This window comes from Myotis lucifugus, unplaced genomic scaffold (genome assembly GCF_000147115.1).
Source record: "Myotis lucifugus unplaced genomic scaffold, Myoluc2.0 scaffold_730, whole genome shotgun sequence".
NCBI classification, from domain to species: domain Eukaryota; kingdom Metazoa; phylum Chordata; class Mammalia; order Chiroptera; family Vespertilionidae; genus Myotis; species Myotis lucifugus.
In genome coordinates, this window is record NW_005871778.1 from 11,589 (window position 1) to 36,247 (window position 24,659).

At 48.9% G+C, this 24,659-nt stretch overlaps 1 protein-coding gene across 1 annotated transcript in view; it reads right to left on the reverse strand.

Annotated features, from left to right (window-relative positions):
- The window catches only part of WDR11 (WD repeat domain 11), a 41,107-nt gene that overhangs the window by 2,633 nt on the left and 13,815 nt on the right, over window positions 1-24,659 (reverse strand). The window contains exons 11-26 of the mRNA XM_023746771.1: window positions 23,853-23,937; window positions 19,432-19,538; window positions 17,560-17,635; window positions 12,967-13,075; window positions 10,953-11,077; window positions 9,957-10,104; window positions 8,735-8,841; window positions 8,300-8,414; window positions 7,828-7,999; window positions 5,288-5,396; window positions 4,370-4,432; window positions 3,255-3,320; window positions 2,143-2,320; window positions 1,486-1,581; window positions 861-1,026; window positions 190-416 (exon numbers count right to left, since the gene is read on the reverse strand). Of these exons, the coding sequence (XP_023602539.1) occupies window positions 190-416; window positions 861-1,026; window positions 1,486-1,581; window positions 2,143-2,320; window positions 3,255-3,320; window positions 4,370-4,432; window positions 5,288-5,396; window positions 7,828-7,999; window positions 8,300-8,414; window positions 8,735-8,841; window positions 9,957-10,104; window positions 10,953-11,077; window positions 12,967-13,075; window positions 17,560-17,635; window positions 19,432-19,538; window positions 23,853-23,937 (1,949 nt within the window). The remainder of the gene's footprint in view (window positions 1-189; window positions 417-860; window positions 1,027-1,485; window positions 1,582-2,142; window positions 2,321-3,254; window positions 3,321-4,369; window positions 4,433-5,287; window positions 5,397-7,827; window positions 8,000-8,299; window positions 8,415-8,734; window positions 8,842-9,956; window positions 10,105-10,952; window positions 11,078-12,966; window positions 13,076-17,559; window positions 17,636-19,431; window positions 19,539-23,852; window positions 23,938-24,659) is intronic.

The window sequence follows — 24,659 nt, forward strand, 5'->3', positions numbered from 1 at the left end:
CAAGGCTGGGTGTGGCTTCACTGGCAACACCCTGACGCCGCTGCTGACCACGACTGGGAGGCACAGGGCCGGCCTGCAGGGCGTGGGGCCAGCACATGGTGTGTGAGCCAGCTGCCACCCTGGTCACCACCGTCACCAGTGAGAACTGCATCTCCCAGTAAGAAGCAATGCAGTCTGTGCTCAAAGAGCAGGAGGATGATTTGTAAGAAAATATTTGCAAAGCAGCTCTGCAGCCAAAACTGCTTCTAAATCTCGAGTGTAAGGTTCAAGACTAAAGTTTCTACCCAAGCACTCAGGGCACCCACGGGAACCGCCTACCTTTGCAAGCCACGCGGCCCGGCTCCACTCCCCGTAGGTCTGCAGGTAGCGGCAGGCATCCGCGGCCTTGTCAATCAGGCAGAGCAGCTGCACACCCTCTGGAAGACCCCGGGCAGCCCTGTGAGCCCCACGCCCTCTGTCCACCGCTGACAGTCAGATCACACCTGACTCCACCTGGTCATTGCACCTGCTGGAGACCCCGGCTCAAGTTCTACGATGCCGCCCCTCAATGACCAGGCAGGAAGCACACAGGTCAAGCACACTCCCTGGCTGTCGGCATGGCTGTCAGCATGGCGTCTCATCGGCCAGGTGTGTCCGACTGGTGCCCACCGTCTTGGCATTCGTTTCCAGGGCCCCTTTCACTCCTGACAGGTGCTCTGGCCCAGGCGACTAAATTAGAGCTATCTCCTGAAGAGCCAGCAATAGTCCTCCTCTCCCTCCAGGACCCATAAAAAGGGCAGAAACGTCCCTGATGATCTCATCCTTTGCAGGGAGCAGCCTGACTTCCCAGGGCCCTGGTGAACAGGCCCCAGCTCGCTTACCTGCCAGCTTGCCGCTGGCGATCATGTTGGTGGCCACCAGCTTGATGGTGCTCTGGGAGGGGCCGGAGGAGGTGACGGTGGTGACCAGGCAGGCCTTCAGCGCGTCGCAGTAGTAGTGCTGGTTGTCCGCGCTCGTCTCCAGCAGCAGCTGCACGGCCCTGTCTGTCTGGCAGGGACACGGTTCCTCCAATGACTCTCCCCCAGCACCACCCTCAGGCTCATCGCCTGGACCCTGACGCTCACGGCCGAGAGAGGAGACTCATTTCCAAGGACTCCCGACGCTCAGTTCACGAGATGCACACTGAGCGGGTTCCTGCTCCTCCGGGCAGCGTGACCCGCCTGCCCTCAGGCGTGCCCGTCAGCTCCGGCCACCAACAGAACACACCGAGGCCTCCCTCAGCACCATGAGGCCCAGATCACAAGCTGAGTAACCAAATAGTTTCACTTTCTTAGAAGATGTGCTGGTCTTACTTTGAGGGAAAGCCCACGTTTATACTTAGGCTTTCAGAGAAATGCTATGGTGCATGGGAGAGAGAGAGAGAGAGGGAGAGAGAGGTGCGATGCACTGAAATACGAATCAACCAGCAACTCCATGAAGCATGAAAAGCTATAAAAACTGACGTACTTGACCCAAGAGCAGAAGCTGGTCCGTGCACTTGCGCGTGTGATCGTAAGTCGACCGTTTCGCCTCCTGCAGATTAACCCTTTCCAGCTGAAACTTCTAGAGGGGGGAAAGGAGAAGTGAACCTGGATTAAAAGACTTGATTATTTAAATTTCACTATACTTAGTAACTTCATTTATACTGACATCACTGACTTCTGGAAGGACTGGGACGGGCAGGTGAGGCTGCCGCTCGCACAGGCTGCCCTCAGACAGCACCTGTGAGTGCTGAGTGTACCACAGACTCAAAGTCAGGAAGACTCAAAGTCAGGAAGCTGCCCTTTCATATATAAAAAGCACATTCAAGCCAAGAGAAAGAAATATCTGTTCTTTACAGAAAATAATAAAAGAGAGAGAACAAACCTAAGTTAAAAATTTTTAGGCAAAGAAAAAAAATAAGACTGCTAATAAAATTTCAATGTGTATTAAAAAATCTAGAAACATTCATAAACGTTTCAAGTCCTGGGTCCAGCCTTTTTTATGCAAATGTGGGCACGGGCTCATTCTATTTTGTGGATTTTAACTTAGTTCCAAAGTTTCCCAAGGGAAGAGGCTTACAGACACGTAAGTCATCAGGAGACAGCGCGCAGGGCTAACCCGCGTAGGAATGCGCTACAGCACCTGGAAGTAGGCGTTCTCACAGAGCACGTCATAGCAGATGTCCAGCGGGTTGCTCGCCCGGTCCCGAGGGGCAGCTTCCTGTGCAGCGGGGGTGCTGGCCGACTTCTCCTGGGACCAGCTGTGCAGGTAGTGGGCGGCCACGGTCCAGAAGTGCAGCTCCGACTCATCGCCGTAGAGCCTGCGGAGGCAAAGCCAAGCGTCCATAGAACCACCTGGCAGGCGGCCTGGACAGGCTCCCAGAGCCCCTGAAGCCCCGAGCTCAGTGCTGCCACGTGACCGGGGGGTGGGGGGGCAGGTGCCCGGCTCGGAGAAGGTGCTGCAGCATCAAGTCCTCCAGGCCTGTGCCCGGCCAAGCAATACAGGGGCCTGGACGCAGAGGGTCCCTCAGCCCAGGCCTCGCCGCGGTGCCCAGAGCAGCGCATCCAGAAGCCTGGGCCACGAGGGGCCCCGTGTGCATGAGCACCTTCCCCTCGGAGCCACAGCACACGGAGGAGGTGCCGGGTTAACTGCCCACACGAGGTCTGGAGACAACGTCCACTGTCCTCCGGGGAGTGGAGGGAAATGTCTTTTCACAGGTGACACCCCACTGTACGTGAAAGTCCCGGTGATGGACTCTCATGTCACTCATCGGAATGGCATCACTGAAGTGCACGCCCTTACAGCTGACACTGTAAGACGCTGTCTGTAGGAGGGAGTCTTCTCCACAGATAAGGCCTAGCTCTCACGTTTAAATGTCATGTTTATTCTATTTGTTACTACTTTAAAAACTGTCATTAAAGGATAAACTACAATATATTTTTCTAATCTAAGAGTTTGGTCTTAACTAAAAATCCATAAAAGAAATAAGTTAGCCAATTCTCTCTCTTACACAGAATTCTTTTTAAAATATATGGTTTTTAAAGATTGACCTCAGAGAGAAAGGGAGAGGAAGATAGAAACATCGATGAGAGAAACATCCCGGGGCCGCCTCCTGCAAGCCCCCTCGGGGGATTAAGCCCACAGCCCAGGCCCCGGCCCTGATTGGGAATCAACCGCCACCCCTGATGCCAGGACAACACTCAGCCAGCTGGGCCACAGGGCCAGGCTCTGCACCGAATCCTTCAGAGTGTTACCTCGAAACCAGCAGGCATCTTTGCAGAAGAGTGAATTCCGGATCGAGCAAGAGTTTCTTTATGTCACTGCAGACGAATCCAAAGGCAAGAAAAAACATTTAATTGAGCAATAAAGCAGGGGGATCAATCACAGGCTCTAGAAATGGGAAATCCCACTCAAAGGCTGTGCTTAGAACGTATAGAGGTGCCTTTGCCACGCCCCTGACATTACAGAGCTCTGGAGCCTACAGCGTGTCTGGCCTGGAGGGTCCGTCACACACCGGGCTGAGGCTCTGACGGGGCTGACCCTGCGACACTTAGACTCAGTTTTGAAAATGGGAGCAGCTGCCCAAGTGCAGGAGCGGGGATGTCACCAGGAGCGGCGCCTGCTGAGAGCAGCGCACTCAGCATTTGCTTCTGAAACTCTCCAGATGTAAAATGTTTAAGGAAGAAGGGCCAGTGTTTTCATAAACTGATATTCTAAGATAGCCAAATACAGCACGTTCATAAAGGAGGGATATTCTTTAAATCTATCCTTTTCCATTTAAAAACACGGTAACCTTTGCCTAGAGAAAACAGGTATATTTGGCATTTGATCTCAATAAAGCATTCTATTATGGCGACCTTATTAACTGTGATAATTAGGTGTAACAGCCTGGAGATTGCATCCATGTGTTCGGTGTTACTAAGAACTCCTTGTGGACCCGTATGCTTCCACTTCCTTTGCAACATTGTTCCTACATAATTCTCCCTGCTCGTGGCTGACGGAGCACTGACTTCCTCGCCAGGCCTGTGCTCGGCCCTGGACGGAGAGCCCACTTCAGGAGCAGGAAGTGGGCACACAGACCGCCTGGGTATGTCCTCGCATGAGCTCACGGGGTTTGTGGTGGACGCAGCCTGAGCCAGGGGACGCTCACCCCAGCTCTGTTCCTGCCCAGACAGGAGACCAGGGCCCCGGCCCCCAGGAACGAGCTGAGACAGATCAGTCACTTCCCAACCACCAGGCTCCAGGGACACAAACCCCGGCCACGCGTGTCTCCTGAACTGCGCCGTGTCTTCATTTTAAACAGCCTGACTGATACTTTCCTTTCTCATCTCATCTTCTAATCTTCTAAAGACAGAACTGGAGTGCTTACTTGGACAACGAATTCAACTGCTCTTGAAGGAGGCTCTTTATTTCTTCATTTTCTGGGTAATCCCTGCACAGGAGAGATTCTGAATGAGTTCCTTATTTCTTCACTTACAACCAGTTATTTGTTCACCAGAAAAAAAGTGTGTTAATTAGAGAAACAGCCTCTTTGTAGCCCTCGGTTAAAACTGGCTGCAGACCGAACAGCAGCACTGCTCTCAGGGACCCACCCATCATCTCTGGTGTTGGCTTCTGCCTCATTTCGTCAAAACAAAGAAACGGGTACAGGGAGTCCCTCTGATTTCAAGAAACCAGAAGACTTATCAGTGGGCGCCAAAACCAGCGGGTTTAGATCGTGTTAATAACAAGTTCAGCGACGACCAGCGGCGTCTGCGCCCTCCGCTCCACCAGAGCGCACCCCTTCCAGGCAGACACGCTCCGAGAGCAGGCACGCTGGCCCATCGGGGGTTCCTTCCCCTGGAGAGAAAGCCTGCCTTGCACCCCACACGGCACAAGTGCAGGGAGGAACACATGTGGGTTTACACACACCTGCTAGCAATCCTTTCTGTGGATGCTTTTTCACAACGAGGCAGGCACTGAAATGTATAGAACAAAACACCTGAGCTAGGCCCATTCTTGGTGCTTTTAAAAGATTGAAGCCTGGCCCCAAATTCCCCTTGGCCTCCACCGGCCGTCTCCACCCGCATGATGCCTGTTCAGACAGTGAGGGGACCAGAGGGCAGCCGAGGGCAGCACGGGCACCCAGCCCCGGGCACACCCCCGGGGAGACCGAGGGCCAGGACCAGCAGGCTGGCGGCTCGCTTCGTGTGGTTGAGGTCCAGCCCTCTCAGGTCCTGGAGTGCAGCCACTGCTGACTCTCACCCCCAAGGAGATGACAAAGGAAAACGGAAGTGCAGGCACTTACACGTGAGAAATATCCAACAAGTACTGTCCGCTCCACGGCTGGTGCAGCAAGAAAGCCTTCAGGGCGAGGGAGGCTCTTGGGACAAGCAGATACGGGCACCACACGGGCTCTGGACACACACACACACACACACACACACACACACACGTTATTTTAAGAAAACACAATTGTTATACGACTGCTAGAGAGGCCTGGTGTGCAAATTCGTGCACCAGTGGGGTCCTTCGGCCTGGCCTGCAGGATCGGGCTGAAACCGGCTCTCTGACATCCCCTGAGGGGTCCCAGACTGCAAGAGGGCACAGGCCAGGCCGAGGGACCCCACCAGTGCATGATCGGGGCCGGGGAGGGACCTCGGGAGGGCTCCAGGGTGTGTCTGCCCCATCTTGCTCAGTTCCAATCGGCCGGACCCCAGCAGCAAGCTAACCTACTGGTTGGAGCTCTGCCCCTGGTGGTCAGTGCACGTCATAGCGAGCGGTTAAGAGGCCTTAGCATATCATTAGCATATTACGCTTTGATTGGTTGAACAGATGACCAGATGACTGGACACTTAGCATATTAGGCTTTTATTATATAGGATGAAGCTTCAGCTACAGGCAGTTTACAGAGTATGGTGGCAGGGAGAGTGTGGCCGACATAATCACCACTCAGACACACAAGTGGAGAGATTCTTCTTCAAACTAAAATTTTTCTCTTTCAAAGACCCGGCGCCCTGCGTGGTACAGGATAATGATCCCACCGAGTGACAGACCCAACGCAACGATTCAGCAGGTGCCACACCTGACCATTCGATGGCTGCTTTTCTGAGACCATTGAACCAGCGTGGCCCTCACCCTGAGCTGCTGGCTGCAGGGCCAGGCCCCTCGGGCCCAGTGTGTGCTCAGGCCTCATGAGAAGGGGCCCTTGAACAAAAGCCCCATCTTCCCGGCCTCTGGGCCCTGGAATCCCGAACCCAGTGGTTGGCTTCCTTAGGACACACTGACCATCTGCCTGTTTTCAGTAAGTTCCTGTGCGAACCAACAGGAGATCCAGAGCTCCAACCCCGACAGCTGGACTCTGACTCCCTCAGGGCCGCACCCCCACACTCCCGCCCAGAGACTGGACTCTGACTCCCTCAGCCCCACACCCCCAGACTCCCGCCTAGAGACAGTCCTCTGGGATCCGCTGCCCCCCACACCCCCAGACTCCCGCCTGGAGACAGTCCTCTGGGATCCGCTGCCCCCCGCACCCCGCAGAGCCCTCTTCCAGGATCCTGGGGACAAGTGCACCCACAGGGATGACAGGAATCCGCACCAGGGCTGCCTCAGTGAGACGCAGCCCACGCTGTGCTGTCCGGTCCCGCCTCTGGCTCTGGCTCCTGAGCACTGGGAACACGGTCACACAGGGAATGAGCTCTTCTCTCATTTGATTTTAATTAATTTACGTTTAAAATATCACACCTGCTCAGTCATTTAGGAATACTGGGAAGAATCTGGCTATAGCACTACTCTCTCAGCTGTAAGTTTTATAAACTCTAAATACGACTAACACACATTTCGGCTGAGAACCTGCCTCTGAACTGAGATACGCTCTAAATGAAAGTACACTGGAGTTTAAAGACTAAGTACTGAAAAATGTAAAATATCTCATTAGTGATTTTTAATAATGATTTTATGTTAAAATGATATAATTTTGTATATACTGGCTTAAATACAATTCTTATTAAAATCAATTTCATCTGTTTCTTTTTTAATGTGGTACCGGGAAATTTAAATTTATGTGGTGCACCTTGTATTTCTATTGGACAGCACTGCTTCAGAACACTTCATTCTATGTAGTTAAGTATAAATTAAATCACAGATAAAATATTTTATGTGAACTTTTCAATTTCAAAGTTGGAAAGTGGTCAAGAGTATTTCTAATACTACTTTTTCCACAACCGACAGTTTTACTATTGATTCAATGAAATTACCTAAAATGCAGTTCACATTCAAAAGTGCTCTGTGATCCTCACCTGCCCGAGAGCTGCGTTCTTTTCAGAAACCCAGGGCCTGATGAGGGCCCCGCCTGCACTGGCTTGTCCTGTCTCTTGTCTCCGAGGCTACAGGACAGACCTCCCACTTTGCTTCTGATCTCTCATGCTGTTTTCAATTTTAAAGAGTCGTAAGATAGGCATCAACATTCATTAACACTCAGAACACTTTCCAGAGTGACTTGCCAATGACAGAGGGTTGCCAGGGCATGAGGCTCGTCTCTGGGAAGCAGCAGCCCACCCCAGAGCTGTGCCCTCTGATGAGCTCCCCTAAATTCCGAGTCAGCCCTTTTTATGAATGCAAACTTCTCTCATCTTTCGAAAAAGCACCCAGAAGTGGGTCAGAGAAGGCACGTGGGAACTGGAGTTGGGGAATGACATCAGCAATGACAAGGGTCCAGCATCTCTGCGAGCAGCACCCCAGCTCCAACCCCTTCCACTCAGACCCGGGGAAGCCAGGACTGAGGAACAGAAGCCGCTCTCCCCCAGAAGAGGAGCCTGCACGGAATAAAGCTCCGTCCCCAGTGCATACCCGTGAGCTCCTGCTCGTCCACCCGGACGCACGTGGACTTCATGGACATGTCCAGGACGCGCAGGCACCCGTCGTCGGACGCCAAGATCACCTTGTCTGACGTGCACCAGTCCACGTCCAGCACCCGGAAGGTCACGTTCCTCCCGCTCCTTAAGCTGCTCACCATCTGCACCTTCAGGAATGAATGTGGCTGTCACTCTTAGGAAGAGCAGGGGGTGCTCATCTTCTGATCAGTCACAGCCAAGGCCCAGGGCAAAACCGAAGACTCGCGTCTGTCTGCCTCCCATACGCAGGCTGCACCTTAAAGGTCCCAAAGGCAGTGATAACATCTAAAGTCCGTTGAGCTGTCCCCTTTGGAACAAAAACTCTGTGAGGGACATGTCAGAGGAGGAAACTGTTCCCAGTCTGACAGCCCACCACGCAGTCACCGCTGAAGCGGCGGCTCCCTCCGCGGCGCCCAAGCGGGACCTACCTCCTTGGTGTCCCACACCTCAGCTCCGTCGCTGTACATGGCAACTAACTTCTGGTTCCCTTTCCCAGGGGCAAAGCGGATCTTCCTCACCCAGCTGCGGTGGGTCGGGATCCCTCTGCGGACACACACAGAGCACAGTGTGAGGAGAGATGGACACCGGAAACTGTCCAACGTCTCTTTCTATTTGTTTCTGACAAGGTCTGTGCTGGGAGAGCCACTTCACCTCCTGGGACGGGCCAACCTGACAGAAGGGTCTGCCCCTCCCAGCAGCTGGGATAATGTCCCTGCGCCTCTGCATGGACCCCCTGCAGGGATGAACGACCCAGAGGCTGGCTCGGCCCAGGGCCTTCCTCCCAAGTTCAGTGACAGGAGACTCATATCAAGAGGTTACTTTTTTAAAAAACCAGATAACAAGAATGCATTCTGAGCTCATACCTGGATACTCTGCCTTTCAAATCCCAAAAATTTAAATTTCCGTCCATATCTCCAAGGACTAACATATCACCTTTCCAAGCAATGCAGGTAATACTACCCATGCTTCCCTAGAAAAGAACAGCAACAAGTACACATAAACTCCACTCATGAGCTGTCATAACAGAACAATGTTTTTACTTAATAACCCTGATAAAATAATGACATTTTAGTAATAATTATAAATGGTTTGCTTTATTATGAATGCAATCAACACTAAAAGAGCTACCTAGCATATCACTTTCAACAGTGAGAAACCAGACTTCGGCTTGATGGATAGGAAGTTATCTGAACTAGCTTTACAGAGAAGGGATGCCCTGGAGGAAGAACTATCTGCAAGAAAAGAAATTGAAAGAGAAAAGAAAGAGAAGGAAAGGCAGCCCTGACCGAGAGCTCTGTCTCCACCTTCTCTCTCCCTGCAAAGGAGACAGAAATCCCCAGGGGAAGCCAAAGTGGTTTCACAACAACCGGCAGCGATTTTTCTACTGAGGCAGCGGGTCCAGCCTGTGGCCCCAGGAACAGTGGGGGTGAAGAGACTGCACCCGCACAGGCACCTGCGCACTGGGACCCAGAGCCGTGCAAAGCGGGCACGGCAGAGGCAGGTCAGGCAGACACGACTGGCCCTTGAGGAGGGAGAGGACCTGCAGCGGCAGCACAGACCCCGAGGCTGTGGGGTGGAGCCGAGGAGCCTGGGCTGGAACCCCAACTTGACACTGAACTTGCTGCGTGACTTGGGCGTGTTACTTCGTCTTTCTGTCTTGGATTTTATCATCAATAAAGTGGGGCAAGTCATGAAACTTAGGAGTTCCCATTAGTATTAATAAAAGTATACAGGTCAAGGCCTTAAAATAACGCCTGCCACACAGTACAGGGCCCACACACATTAGCCATTAAATAATATTACTGCTCCATTACTTCTTTATTAAAAAGTATCTTGTGTTGGCTTCTACGGAGCAGTGTAAGAGCCCACACGGTCAGTTCTCCAGGGAAGCAGCACACGGAGCACTGGACACAGCTGTGATGCTACGGCCGCGTGAACAAGTTCCATCAGTGACAGTGCCTCCTTAGACACTGAACTTACTTACATTACATTTTTCTGAAACAGCTTAATGGCTTCACTGGGTACGGAACCAACAAAATCTCTGACAAGAAGGCTCAGTAAAGACGTGCTCGAGGCTGGACTCACGTCGGGTGGGATCCGAGCGCTGTCCTTCACGGAGTTCCCCTCGACGGTGAAGTGGTAGACTTGGCCGTCGTTGTCGGTGAACACGAAGTGCTCCCGGGCCGAGATGTTCTGACTGAGCTCAGATTTACTCTCCGCCTCCTGCAGCAAGCTGTGGGGTAAAATGAGATAAAAATACTTCATCTCCTTAGAGCAGGGGTCCTCAAACTTTTTAAACAGGGGGCCAGTTCACTGTCCCTCAGACCATTGGAGGGCCGGACTATAGTTTAAAAAAAAACTATCAACAAATTCCTATGCACACTGCACATATCTTATTTTGAAGTAAAAAAACAAAACGGGAACAAATACAATATTTGTATTTGCATGTGGCCCTCGGGCCGTAGTTTGAGGACCCCTGCCTTAGAGTGACACCTTGACTAATTAACTCATCCAAAACACAGATGCATTAAGGGGGGGGGGACCCCAAAACCATTTTTAAAAAAGCTGAAGCCAATAACAGGAAAACACAAACCACTCCCCAGTGTCCTCCGGGGAGGACATGCACCGCGGGGAGGAGCAGCCTCCGTCCCCACAGGAGACCCCTCCTCGCTGCTTCTGCTACAGGCTCTCTCCGCAGTGGTGGGGGCCCTTCCCTGACCCATCATTCTCTGGGACGGTTTTATTTGGAAAGCTGGTGGGGATGGGTGAGAACAATTATACATGTAGAATTCTGAATGTTTTCTTTGGTGCACATCAATGACAACATGATCTCTGTATGTTCAAGGCTACGCTTGTTTTACCGTCAGGAGCGGACGTGTCTGGAACAGAACGGTCATGTCACGGAGGGACATGACGAAGGCACTGACTGCACTGAGCGGTGCGGCAGCGACGACACAGGAAGCTGGGTGAGGACTGAACACCAACCAGGCAGCGGGGCCTCGGGACAGCCTCGGAGGGCACTGGTCAAGCTCCCCCGGTGACCCGGGCATCACTGGTGGCAGTGGCGCAGGGCACACGCACCTGATCACAGACGACTCTGCGATGCTCAGCTCCGCGTCAGAGACCACGGTCTGGCGGGCCATGGCCTCGCGGGTGGCCAGCTGTTTCTTCCTCAGGCTCTTCAGGTTGTGAGACGGGGACCACTCCTGTGACGCGAGACCCCGGCACGTGCTCAGTGTCCTTCCAGAGCAGCACTTATTATCAATTATTATAATTAATAAGCGTCACTTACTATTGCTGCCCATGAGCTCACAGTTGTGCCTCTTTACAGAAAGGCTGAATGAATGCATTTTCATTACAGCTTAAGGCAGACGATTTTCATAATCTACCTTTACCTCTTGCTACCTCTCATCTTTAATTAGAGCTTAAGGTAGAAGAATTTAATGGCAAACTTCTAAAAAGTCTAACCCTTTGATACTATCTTTTTATGAACTGAAAGTAATAAAGTCAATGGTGTATCTCCTAGCCCCACCCTCCACCCCACAGCCTTGGTGCCAGGGAGAGAGGACGGTGTTCTCTGCTCACTGCATCATCACCCGCAGGTCCACCTCCAACCTCTCGCTTTATTTACTGCTCCTGTTACATGCCTACCTACTTTAATGCACTTAGTCTAATACCTTCTCATATGTATAAACTAGAGGCCCAGTGCGCGAATTCATGCACCAGTGGGGTCCCTCAGCCTGGCCTGCAGGATTGGGCCGAAACTGGCTCTCCGACATCCCCCAAGGGGTCCCAGACTGCGAGAGGGCGCAGGCTAGGCCAAGGGACCCCACCGGTGCATGATCGGGGCAGGGGAGGGACATGGAAGGTTGGCCAGTCAGGGAGTGACCGTGGGAGGGCTCCAGAGCATGTCCAGCCCATCTCGCTCAGTCACAATCGGCTGGACCCCAGCAGCAAGCTAACCTATTGGTTGGAGTGTCTGCCCCCTGGTGGTCAGTGCACGTCACAGCAAGCGGTTGAGCTGTCTTAGCATATCCTATCCTATGTAATAAAAGGCTAATATGCAAATAGACTGAACGGCAGAACAACCGGTCACTATGATGTGCGCTGACCACCAGGCAGTGTGCGCAGAACATGGCAGGCGTTGGCAGCAGGCGGCAGAGCGTGGAACATGGCGGGTATCAGCTGTGGCGGGATGGTGGAGCAGGTGAGCAGGGGCACCAGTCCAAGGCGGGGCACCGGTCGCTGTCACTGGGGCGAGCCTCTGTGGTTACTGAAAATTCTTGGCTCCCGCACACCACTGTCGCGCCCGGTGCTCGTTCCTGCTGCTGGCACCGGCCCCGCTAGCACCCGCTGCCAGCGCCCAGTGCCAACCCCGATCACTCGGCACCGTCAGCAGATGCGAGCGGTGGCTGCCGGCCCCGATGGCCCCTCAGGGCTTCTCCACCTTCCCCTGCTCCTAAGGAGCGATCAGGGCCGGCAGCCGCCTCTCACATCTGCTGCCGGCGCCGGAGCTGCCGCTCACACCCGCTACTGGCACTGGCCCCAATCGCTCCACACCGTCAGTGCGTGGGAGTGGTGGCAGCGGGAGTAGGGCTGCCGGCAGACAGGGGACCAGGGACGCAGCAGGAGGGACCGGGCAGAGGCATGAAGGATGAGCCGAGACCTGCCCCTGTGCCCACCGCAGCCTCGTGACCCATAGTTCCTTTCAAGGTGCACGAATCTGTGCACTGGGCCCCTAGTTATTAGCATATTATGCTTTGATTGGTTGAATGGCCAACCGGACAACCAAACACTTAGCATATTAGGCTTTTATTATATAGGTGTAGCATGTAGCTATTTTGTACGCATTTGTAACTTACATAAGTAGCACTGTGCTATCCATCCTGCTCCTCAAACATCTGGACTTGCACTAATGTAATATTAGCTTAACACATCCAAGAATACGAGCTATCTTCTTTAGATCATCTTCTTTGGACATACATTTTTACAAGAAAATACATGGCAATAATGATTTCAATTTAAGCTAAAGAAAACTATCCACCACACATCCACACACCTAAGTGAACGGTCTAGTTCTTAAATTGTAACTCACCAAAGCGGTTACCCCGGGGAAGGTTCTGGACATTTCTCTAAGAATGGTACAAGTCCTGACATCCCATAACTCCAGCGGTTTATCTTTGAATACAACTGCCAAATACTGCCTGAAATAAACGAAATTACTAAATAAGTGTCTTTTGCAAAATTTTCACCATACATAATACAAGTAAAAAGTTCAGTAAATCAAAAAACCCAGCTGACACCTTCTAAACAGACAATTTACACTAACATCTGGCCCTCGGGGTGACAGCCACGGAGGGAAAAGCTCCAAGATGACCTCTGGGAGCCACGGAGCCACGCGGGCAAGGAGCCAGCGCAGAAGGAAGATCAGGAAAGGCAGGTGTCCACCTGGAGCCGCAGCCACTCGCACCTCCCAGGCCAGGGCGCTCACACACGACAGAGCACACCACTGCCTCCCCGCGGGTAACGGGGGCAGGCAGTGGGAAAGGGCGGGTGGAAGTGACGCAGAGTCTCTATCTGCCGACGGTGTGACAGCAGGAAGGTCCCTGTGCTCAGTGCGTCAGAGGCTCAGGTTCACCTGCTCAGGACCACGTCTGCACTCGATCATTCTGTGGCCGCAGACAAACCCATTCCGGCTTGCCTGCCTCACTGAATGCTGGGAGGAGGAACAGGGGCAGCACACGGGAGAGAGTGTTACAAACCTCGGTGGACTGTGCGGTGCAGTGCTCCCTGCTTATTATAAAGGCATCTAAGGCCTGTATGTCAATACCTGACGACAGACAGACTCTGGTGCATGCTAGAAAGGTCACTATGGAAGAGACGTATTTTGACAATAAGAAAATGGCTTTCACAAATGGCAAAGGGCTGGAAAGGACGCAGGGTTTGGGGGAAGCCGCTGCCTGAAGGGCAGAGTTTCTGAGAGCAATCAAGCGCGAGGAAGAAGACTGAAGTGTGAACTGGATCGCAATCATAGACCTAACGCACCCTGACGTGCCAGCGGGGTGAGCAGACTTACTCTGTAGAGAACGGTGGGTCTCTGGAGGCTTTCACTCAGGGAGAACGCGATCCGCTGCGTTAGATTTATGAATTCAGCAGCACGTGTGGCGTCAAGACTGACGGCCCCAGCAGAGATCTGAGCCCAAACAGTTCAACTGAGCAATTCTCAAACCTTTCAGTCTCAGGAATCCTTTACATTTTAAAAAATTATTGAGAACCTCCCCCAAAGAACTGTGTTTGTGTGGATTATAACAACTGATATTTTGCATAGTAGAAATTAAGCGTAATAAATAAAAACTACATTAATTCATGTAAAATGAAAAAAAAACTGGCAAAATGGTCACTTTAAACATAAGCCACTTTGATAACTACATTAAATATAAATGTCAGAGCAAAGAGAAAAACAAGCCCCAACTACATGCTGTCTATAAGAAATCAGCCTTACATAGAAGTGAAAGGTTAGAAAAGATACCCCCTAAACACCGAGGGAGAGCTGGAGCGGCGACCTGGACAGACACCTCCAAATTACTTTCGATCAGAGAATCACCAAACATAAAGAGGACGTTTCACAACAATAAAACAGTCAACTAATCAAAAGTATGCAGCAAGACCAAATATGTATGTGCCTCATACCAGAGCTGTAAAATACTTAAACAAGTTTAGGGGACTCTATCCCCCTCCCCACGTGGGAGTCTGTACATGTAATTCAGTAAATTTCCACCTTTGCCATACCGAAAAAAATAAAATACTCAAAGAAGTTTAGATCTTTGAGAAAGAAATAAACCCGCAAGTTCAAAATTTCAACACTCATCTGTCTTTTAGTAACAGACAGAAAAGCAGACGGAAAATCAGTAAGAACCGTAAACCACCTTGAACAGACATGTACGGAATATTCTAATCCACACAGAACACACGGCCTTTCCAGGTGCACGTGCACAGGCACCAAGGTGGAGCGTGTTCTGGGCCCTGGAACAACGACGTGAAATTTAAAAGGACTGAGGTAGAATAAAACATGCTCCCTGACTCTAACAGGAACTAGAAGTTAAGAGAAAAACACCTGGAAAACCTCCAAACATTTTGAAATGAAACAATGTATCTATAATTATCCCATGGAAATTTTAAAGTATTATAAAATAAGTTAAAATGAAAATAATCTTATCAAAATAATTGTAGGGTACAGGAAAAATAGTGCTGATTACAGCATTAAATGCTTACTTTAAATCTTTCTTTACAGAATGACATTACTTAATTCAATCATCTAAGGTTCTACCTTAAAAAGAAGAATGTATTAAACCCAAAGCAGAAGAAAAAGAAAAGATAACCATGGCCGTCAATGAAATAGAAAATAGAAAACCACAGAGAAAAAGAAACTAAAGGAGTTTCTTTGAAAAGATAATGAAATTGATCAACACGATTTATTGATATCAGCAATGAAACAGACATCACTCAGATCACAGACATTAAAGAATAAGAGACAATGATAACTAGTTAATATCTAGCCATAACCAGTTTGGCTCAGTGGATAGAGCGTCGGCCTGTGGACTGAAAGGTCCCAGGTTCGATTCCGGTCAAGGGCATGTACCTTGGTTGTGGGCACATCCCCAGTAGGGGGTGTGCAGGAGGCAGCTGATCGATGTTTCTAACTCTCTATCCCTCTCCCTTCCTCTCTGTAAAAAAATCAATAAAATATATATTAAAAAAAACCAACTTAATATCTATAAATTCAACAACGTCAATGAAATAGATTACTTGAAATACAGCAACTACCAAAGTTCCTTGGGGGTAAAAAATTATATAAAGGGGTAGGCAAAAGTAGGTTTACAGTTGTGCATACCTAAAAGAGTTTATTCTTGTATTATTATTAATTACTAGAGGCCTGTTGCACGAAAAGATTCGTGCAATAGGCCTTCCCTTCCCCTAGCTGCCGGCACTGGTTTTCCTCTAGCACCTGGGACCCAAGGCCTACGTTCCGGCCGGAGCCGCCTTCAAAGCCTTCGCTGCTCTGGCTGGAGCCGCCTTCAGTCTTTGCTCCGCCGCTTCACGTCTATGTATGCAAATTAACCACCATCTTTGTTGGCGGTTAATTTGCGTATCTCACTGATTAGCCAATGGGAGGCGTAGCAAAGGTACGGTCAATTACCATGTTTGTCTATTATTAGATAGGATTATATTACTAGAAGCCCGATGCATGAAATTCGTGCAAGGGGCTTGGCCCTCACAGCCCCAGCTGCCTCGGCCTCGCCCAGAAGGTCGTCCAGATGATCGTTATGATGTTTGGTCTAATTAGCATATTACTAGTAGCTCTTTATTATACAGAACTTCCCATATGAACAGCTATGAACCTACCTTTGCCTCACTCTGTAATATAAGTTACATTCAATTTCCTTCGTGGATACAGAGCACTCCCCTGGTGAATTCCTCTTTAAGGAAGAAATGATGATCAATCCCACACAAACTCGTGCAGAAGAAGAGGAGCGAAGCCTTCCAATGCAGCTACAAGGCCAACCCTCCCTCACTCCAGAGCCAGGCCAATGCCCTTCATGAACATAGATGCAAAGATCTCTGATAAAATACTAGCAAATCAAACCAGAATTTATTAAAAATTAGCAAATTACATCCGGTAACACATCATATCCAAGTGGAGTTCACTCAGGAATGGCAAGGTGGCTTACTGATGGCCGATATTAAAGAAAACCTCAGTAAGTAGAGAGATACACCTCGTTCATGAATCACAAAACATCAGATGTCAATTCTTCCCACAAGATCTATGGGTTCAATGCCACCCCAATCTAAAGCTGTTTTGGTTAAACAGATAAACTGATTCTATATCTTACATGGAAATGCAAAGATCCTAGGAAAGGTACAGTAATTTTGAAAACTATTTTAGAGAGTTTACTACTTCTGTCTTTGATCTTTCAGTTTTCATTTAGTCTTTACGGTTAATAATCCTGCTGTATATTCCCCTTGGAACAAAAAACTCAGAAATGTCCTGGAGTTAAAATGGGTATAAATCACAAATAAAGAAAGTGAGTTCTTTCACTTAATAAACCACCATGAGGTGGAAGTACAACAGAATTTCACCATTTAACAAACTGCCTTTTCTTAGTGGGCGGCAGGATTTATGTCAATTTGCAGCAGAACAAAACAGGGCTGCTGATTTTACCACCTAATAAAATACGATCCACACAAATACCCTCATCTCTGTAGAAGTAGAGAAAGAGAGACAGTAACTTGTCTTAGCTGGTTTGGCTCAGTGGATAGAGCCTCAGCCTGCAGGTTGAAGGGACCTGGGTTCCATTCCAGTCTAAGGGCACATGCCTGGGTTGCAGGCTCGATCCCCAGTGTGGGGCGTGCAGGAGGCAGCCAATCAATGATTCTCTCTCATCATTGATGTTTCTATCTCTTTCTCTCTCTCCCTTCCTCTCTGAAATCAATAAAAATATATTTTAAAAAAGAGATAGCAAATTAATTTTGTGATCAAATTATTTCCTTTGCTATGGCTGCATGTCACCATTTGCTAACATGAAGAGAGCCCCTATGGGTCTTAGCACATTCTCACTCTTAGAGATGACAGAGATTCCTTGAGATTCCACTGCAGTAACACCATAGGGGTTTTTAGGTTGATACTTACTTCAAATGAGAGACTTTAATCATTTCGATGGGCGATTCATCATTGCCTCGTTCTCCTCGAAAAGCAATGCTCCTGCCTTTAATTGAAAACATTAACGACAACGTGAAAAACGGCCCATAAAACAGGAAACTAGGAGCTACACCAAGCACTCTGACCCGCGCAGCCCTGTTCTCCCCTCCGCTTCTGTGTCTAATCCAATTCCAACCACATTCTCAAAAGTATTACAAGTTAAAGACCAATAATATATTACTTATATTCAAATTCTATTTTATAAAAAGGTATCTTCACTTGTTACAGTTTCTTATATTTCTTCTGCGGTGTCCTTCAATAATTTAGTTTTAGAAATTTAGAAATATCAATTTCTAAAGATTGAAGGCATTACAAGAGAACTGTCCCTGTAGAACTACTGTACATTCAAAGGAATATACACATCCCCACACTCACAATACTAATGAGTGGGGGAAAGCTCGGACAGGTATGTAAGAGTCCTTGTTCCAGCTGCAAAATACCCAACTGAAATATCCGGACACGTTCCTATCAGAAGTTCTCTACAAACTGAACTTGGGGAATCACAGGAATCAGTTACCTGCTGAAGAAGCCAATGACTTTCTCTAATTACAAACGCGTGCCCAGCGGGAGCGGCTCAGCCGGCTGAACGGCATCCTGTGCACGAAGGGTGCCGCTGGCTCCCGGGCGGCACACACCTGGGCTGTGGTTCGATCCCCAGCACAGCAGGCAACCGATGGATGCTTCTCTCTCACATCGATGTTTCTCCCCGCCTCTCCCTCCCAAACCCTCAGCATGTCCTCAGGTGAGGATTTAAAAAAAAAAAGCAAATTGTACCTTATGTCTGAACAAATATATTTCAATATGTCTTCCTAGTGTTTTATCCACATTAATCAAGAGAAAACATCCTCAATTTAAAGACAACTGAGGCCTGCAGGCCTCCCTGCTCTTCATGCCGTCAGTCTCCCACTTAGAAAAGCCAATAACTAGTCCTTAGGAATTTGTTCCTCAGAAACAGATTGTAAAAGACAGATGAGGTTATCACAAGTCCTGAACCCCAGCCGACTGAAAAAGTGAACAGGGTTTTGGTCTGTTTGTGAACGACACTAGAGAGCGCCCTTTCTCCAGGCTGCCTGGGGACTGGAGACCAGGGGCTCCTTGGCACCTGGGGAATCTGGGACCCAGGTCACTTCCAGGGAAGCGAGAGCAACACTGGCCTGCAGGTGGCGCCAAGTCCTTGAGGGTTGGTAACACTGATATGTACCTTAGTTGTTCTCAACTCGATCTTGGAAATACATATTGAGAATATACGGAAGCAACAATATACCTGATTTACTACTCACACATTACACACACATACGCATCTTATTGGTTAAAACCATCTATGTATATTCATATTGCTATGGCGTTTTCAAGAAACCAGAATTTTGTAAAAAAAAATTTTTTTTTTAATCAATGCATGTGCTATAAAATAATTTGAAATCCTCACCTTATTCTAGTTCCAAATTTTTCACTTTAAAATTCTTTGGGCTGTAGGTTTTTATCAATTCTGAACAAGTTACTTTACAGGAAGTTTCTTATTGTAAAGTCTTTAAACTCCCAAATTAAATCTCCCTATTTAGTCAGCCAGAGACTATCAAATGTCTTAAATTTGATCATTTAGAAACAATCCTTACCTGTAAATTTTCCTTTAAAGTCCAAAATTCTGAAAAAGAATCTAATAGAGTTGAGCTACCTGGACTTATTTTAAAACTGTACAGACCCAGCACACAAGCTCCGGGGGAAGCCAGTGCTTCAGAGCGTCAAGAATGGCAACGGCTCCGCCCAACACGACCGCCGGCACCTGCAACAGCCCCGCGCACACACCTGTGGGAAGGTCGACCAACTGGAGCTCGTTCCGCACCAGCCCCATGTTGTTCGGTGTTGACGTCGCAAAAGAAAGGAAGCCAGTCAAACTCGTCCACTCAATACCCCTGGAACGAGAAATTAAACACAGATTAATCTAATACCTTTCTGTTTGAAAAAGTTATTTGACAAGTAAGTTTTTCCCAAGACCTAAATTATACAAGTTAATTAATTAGCAATATTAATATAACCTTTTATTAGAGCCTAAAGTACCATATATTTCCAACACATATGAAATTATTTCTAGTTAAAACTTTATCTCCAAATACTGACAAGACAGTTTGGTTATTGGCATCGGTAGCAGCAATAAAATAACTTAAAATCCGGTAAAGGAGTCACGCTGCAGTGGTTTCTGGGAATTTCTCTGCTTAAAAACAAGTGGTTTAGAAATATTCTGAGCAAACTGCTTAACGTTGAGTCCACTTAGGAATTTTATCAAATTTATCAACATTCTTGGTCAGGAGGCATAAATTCCCGAAGCAAACACCACCCACTGAGCCGTGAGACCTGGAAGCGGCCTCCCCACTTGGTAAACACTGACCACACCTACGGTGACACAGTAACGGGAACTTGGTTAACTGCCGCTGGGAAAGGCCCTGGTCTCCTGCTTCTCTTTCCCCAAACATGTAACAAACTCATTAGTTTTCTCCTCAGACTGAACAAGAGGAGAATCGGTTTGGACTCCTTCTGCTCTCTGAGTCTGAGGGCTTCCATCAGACACACAAACCGCAGCGCACGCTCTCCAAGCCTCGCTGCTGGCGTCTGAACTGCTTGGGCTCCGCACAGGAAGGTCACTGTCGCTGGACACTGACCACTCCAGCCTGCCCGCTCTCCACTCCGTGTTTATAAAAATACACCTGCTGAGACCCCGGGACATGCTGGTGCCTGGGCTCAGCCCTGGGGATGCAGATTGAACGAGGAAGATACAACCGCGGCCCTGCTGAGCTGCTGATGCGGCAGGACGCTCACACAGTCATCCCACGTTCCCTCGGACACAGCAGAGTGCTGCAGAGGCCAACAGGGGCTGTCCGTCACTCGGGGCAGGCGAGGCTTCCAGGACATGAGGCTGAGACCCCGAGGGCGCACAGGGTTGTGCCTGGAAGCCTGCACCACCGAGGGGACGAGGGGATGAGGGGACAAGGGGACGAGGGGACAAGGGAACTAGGGGACAAGGGGACGGGGGGACGGGGAAACAAGGGGACAAGGGGACGGGGCAGCTGGCTGAGAAACGGCGCTAGACCTAGACGTACTCTCTCTCTCTCTGAAGGGAGGTGCCGGCGCGTTTCACCAGGCACGTGACACACTTGCACCCGGTTGGTAAATTCCTCAGATTAAATGAATGAGGTTGAGAAAAGCCTCACGTTCTATCTTATGTCAGTGCCACACATATTCAAGGAGTGCTTGCCGCATGGTTTACAGGAAGTCCCAGGGTTCAGACATAACAGAACGGGGTTGGCTGTTATTTGATTTTATTTGATTCTAGCACCGTGTGTGCTGCCTTTGAGCCGGTTCCAGCAGCAGCCGGTATATCCATCCCACACCTACTGATCAACTGCAGAGAAAGAAAATCAGGCTGGACCTCAGAGTAGGTCAGACAAGGGGGTTATTTCTCAAAAGGATGAAGACTCTTGTCAGACACAGCTAAGACCCCAGTGCTGCTCTAAGGATCAGAAACCACTGCTCAGGTGACACTGGGCACAGAGCTCCACACACAAGGGGAGGCAGCCGCTGGCTCTCCGACTCCACCCAGGCTTGTTCTGTAGGATCCCGAACTACTGAGCCATGTACCTTGTTGGTGGGCGTCTGGGGTTCTGACCTCTAAGGTTTCCAGCTGGGCCTGCGGACCCCCCCGGGGACGGATGCCACCGCCTACTTCTAACCGTGGTACTGGGGGGAGCACACACTTCCTGACAGGCCCTGACGTCCTGGGATTACATAAAACGAACGTCTGCAAATTTATTGAAAGACAAAACAGAGATCATTTTACTTTCCACAAATCACTCCATTCCCTCAAAACAACTCTGAGCTGGTCAATGTTCTGATACCCATATAAACTACTGTTCTAATAATTTCTGGTACTGAAAATAGTATTGGGCTATCTATATATATAAAAGCCTAAGCCACCTTTACGACCGGTTGCCATGATGCGCACTGACCACTAGGGGGCAGACACTCAATGCAGGAGCTGCCCCCTGGTGGTCAGTGCGCTCCCACAGCCAACCTCCTCCGGGTGGCCCTGATCAGCCTTGATCGGCCCGATCGCTGGCCAGGCAGAGGAACCCCACCCGTGCACGAATTCGTGCACCGGGCCTCTAGTATTATTATTATTATTAATCTAGTCTACTGGACAAAGACACAGCTAATAATCTAAGAAAACTGACATGTATCCACTTTACCTACTTCCAGGAATCTTCCAACAGATCATGAGCTGCAGGCACAGAAGCTGCTCAATGCCTACTTGTAAAGGTAACAGTTAAAACACCGCGGCTTTCAAAGACCACATGGAGGCAACTTGCAGCTGGGTGATCCCTGGCCATGAGCGTGCATGAGATCAAGTACTTACGACTAAGTGGTTTTAAACAACACATTTAGCCTGTGGTAGAAAAACAACTTTCTAAAAGCTGGCCTTTAATTTGCATGTGAATATCCAGAGTGTTCTGGTTGATTGCTAATAAGTGTGGCAGTTTTTATCACACGCTGTGAGATTTTCATAATGGCTTTTAATGACAATACTATAATTGCATTAATTGAAGCACAGAGACAGCAGGATGTCAGCATCTTTTTGGGTACCATCTCTGAATATAAAAGGTGAATTATCTTCAAAATGGCAATTAAGAGGGAGAATTCATATGAAAAAGGGTGCAGATCTGTGTATCCTTCACACCAGCCTGTGTGAGGAGTGTATCCCTAGAGTTATCTGGAGTCCCAGGTAACGGTTTCTAAGCACTTTCAGAGTCACTCGGTAATAAGTATTACCATAGCAACTGTAAGTCATGGACTAACTGACATCTAGGACCCAACTGGGCAAGGAGAACAAATCTTACTTTAAGAAGTGAGCAGCTCACTGTGAACTAGCTACTGCCTTTATTAAACACTTCAGTGTTCAGAAAAAAGTAAAATGTGCTTGATTTTCTCCAGGAGCCTGGACCAGAGCCCTAACGTGAATCCTGGCTCAGTCAAACTTTTACCTTCTTGTCAAAGCGTTTCCTGCTCACCCGGGTGCACACACCATCCAAGGCCTCACAGTGAACTGGGAAGGACAGGCCTCCCGCCGAGAACTGAGTGCAGGTTCAATGGAAGGAATGCCTGCAGAGTGTCAGTGCCTACTAGTAACCCGAGAGCAAGCGCTGGGTAAGTGAGAGCTGGTGCTGCCATAGGGAAAGGGTGGAGGCCTGTCAGAGAGGAGCTGTGGGCAGGGAAGGAGGAGGAGCTGTCAGCAGCAGGGACTCCTGAAGAAGAGAAGGAAGAGGCCAGCTTTTGGAGACAATCCTGCTCCACAGCACGAATCAGGGAGACACTGCAGGGGCAGCACCGGGTGGACAGTCACTCCGGCTGCGCCACAGAGCACTGCACCTGGGAGAAGGAGGCCACGTAACCTCCTCAGCACGTCCATCCCCGTCAGCAGCTCTGACACGGAAGGGCTAACCTTTGCCCATTCGAAATGCGTTTACTCAGAATAACATGCTCTTTAAGGTTCACTAAGAATTGTCACACATGCATGGGACCTGGACCTATAATGCACAGAGGACAGAAAAGGGCCTTTCTCTATACTTTTGTTAAAAGATCATCAAAAATACTGGCAATTTAATAACTTTATATTATACAGTCCATCCTGCTCGGGCATCAAAGGGAAACAGCCATACAATCAGCAAAGCAAGGCCATGAGAAGAGAGAAAGCAAGAGGCACGCACCCCTCTGTCACTCTGGCCCTCCCTCACTATGTCTGCACACTCACAAAATAGATCACAGCTCGAAATTTAAAATGCTAGAGAGTTTGGTCCTTTTCTCATGGTGCTTAAACAAAAACATAAATGAGATTAACTATTAAAATGACTTTATTCAAATTTTCATAAATAGTCCTACTAAGGGATCTTTATAGAAATGAAAACCCAGCTAGATAAACCTGAACAAGGAGACACAGTGATTCCCAGTAAAATACCTGAAGGTCAGGAGAAACCATTAAGTCACAGCAACGGAAGTGAGGGCAATGCTCCCCTGCAGGAAGCCCTTACAGAGGCAGCAGTCGGTGCTCATCCTGGCTGAGCAGCCACCGGCGGGACGTGAATACTGACTGTGCGAAGCTCCCAGTGGCACAGCCACACTGCAGAGCACCCCGTGCAGAGCCTCTGCCTGGTGTGATGTCGGCGACACAGGACACTCACCTGACTTCACAAGAGTGGACGCTCAGCTCCTTGTGCAGCAGCCCGCTGGTCAGGTGGTACACCAGGACGGAGCCGTTACCTGTGCCTGTCCAAACAGGAGAGCATTTACCTAGCGGGAGTTCCAGATCTTTCCAACATGAGTCTTTTCTCAAGATTTCAATCATTTACAACATTTCTCTTTTATAAAAGGGACCAAAGCTAAGTGATAAAAAAAATTAAAATTCTCTGTCTTCTTTCTTATCAAAAATGGGCCTGATCTTGTGTGCTCTGAAATCTTACTGAACCTTAAAATTCAAATCACTTTCAGAAGATAGTAATGAAAAAATGGGAAGAAAAAACAATGCCAAATAGCAATATTCAAATGAGCATGAGTACTCACATGTCAGCCATTAAGCTGACACACTAGCATAACTCAGACATACCAGCAACAAAATAAACGTGGTCAGGTTTTCATTTTAGAAAAAAAAAAATCACAAATCACATGTTTATAGACCTGGGGAGAAAGCCAGAAGCCAACAAATCACATCTTTAAAAAAACAGTTTCACTTAGCCTCTTCCTCTTTATTCTCAAAGATAAACAAGGATTTTCCAGTAACTAGCGAAGTTAAAAGTCTTATAAAATATAAAACATGCTGACAAATTAAAAACAAGCAGGTCTGTGCCCTGGCGTGTGCTCAGTGGGTTGGCATTATCCCTTGCATCAGAAGGCTGCCGGTTCAATTCCTGGTCAGGACAATGCCCGGGCTGCAGGCTCCATCCCCACGCAGGAGGCAGCGATCAATGTTTGCCTCTTAAAATCAATCTCTC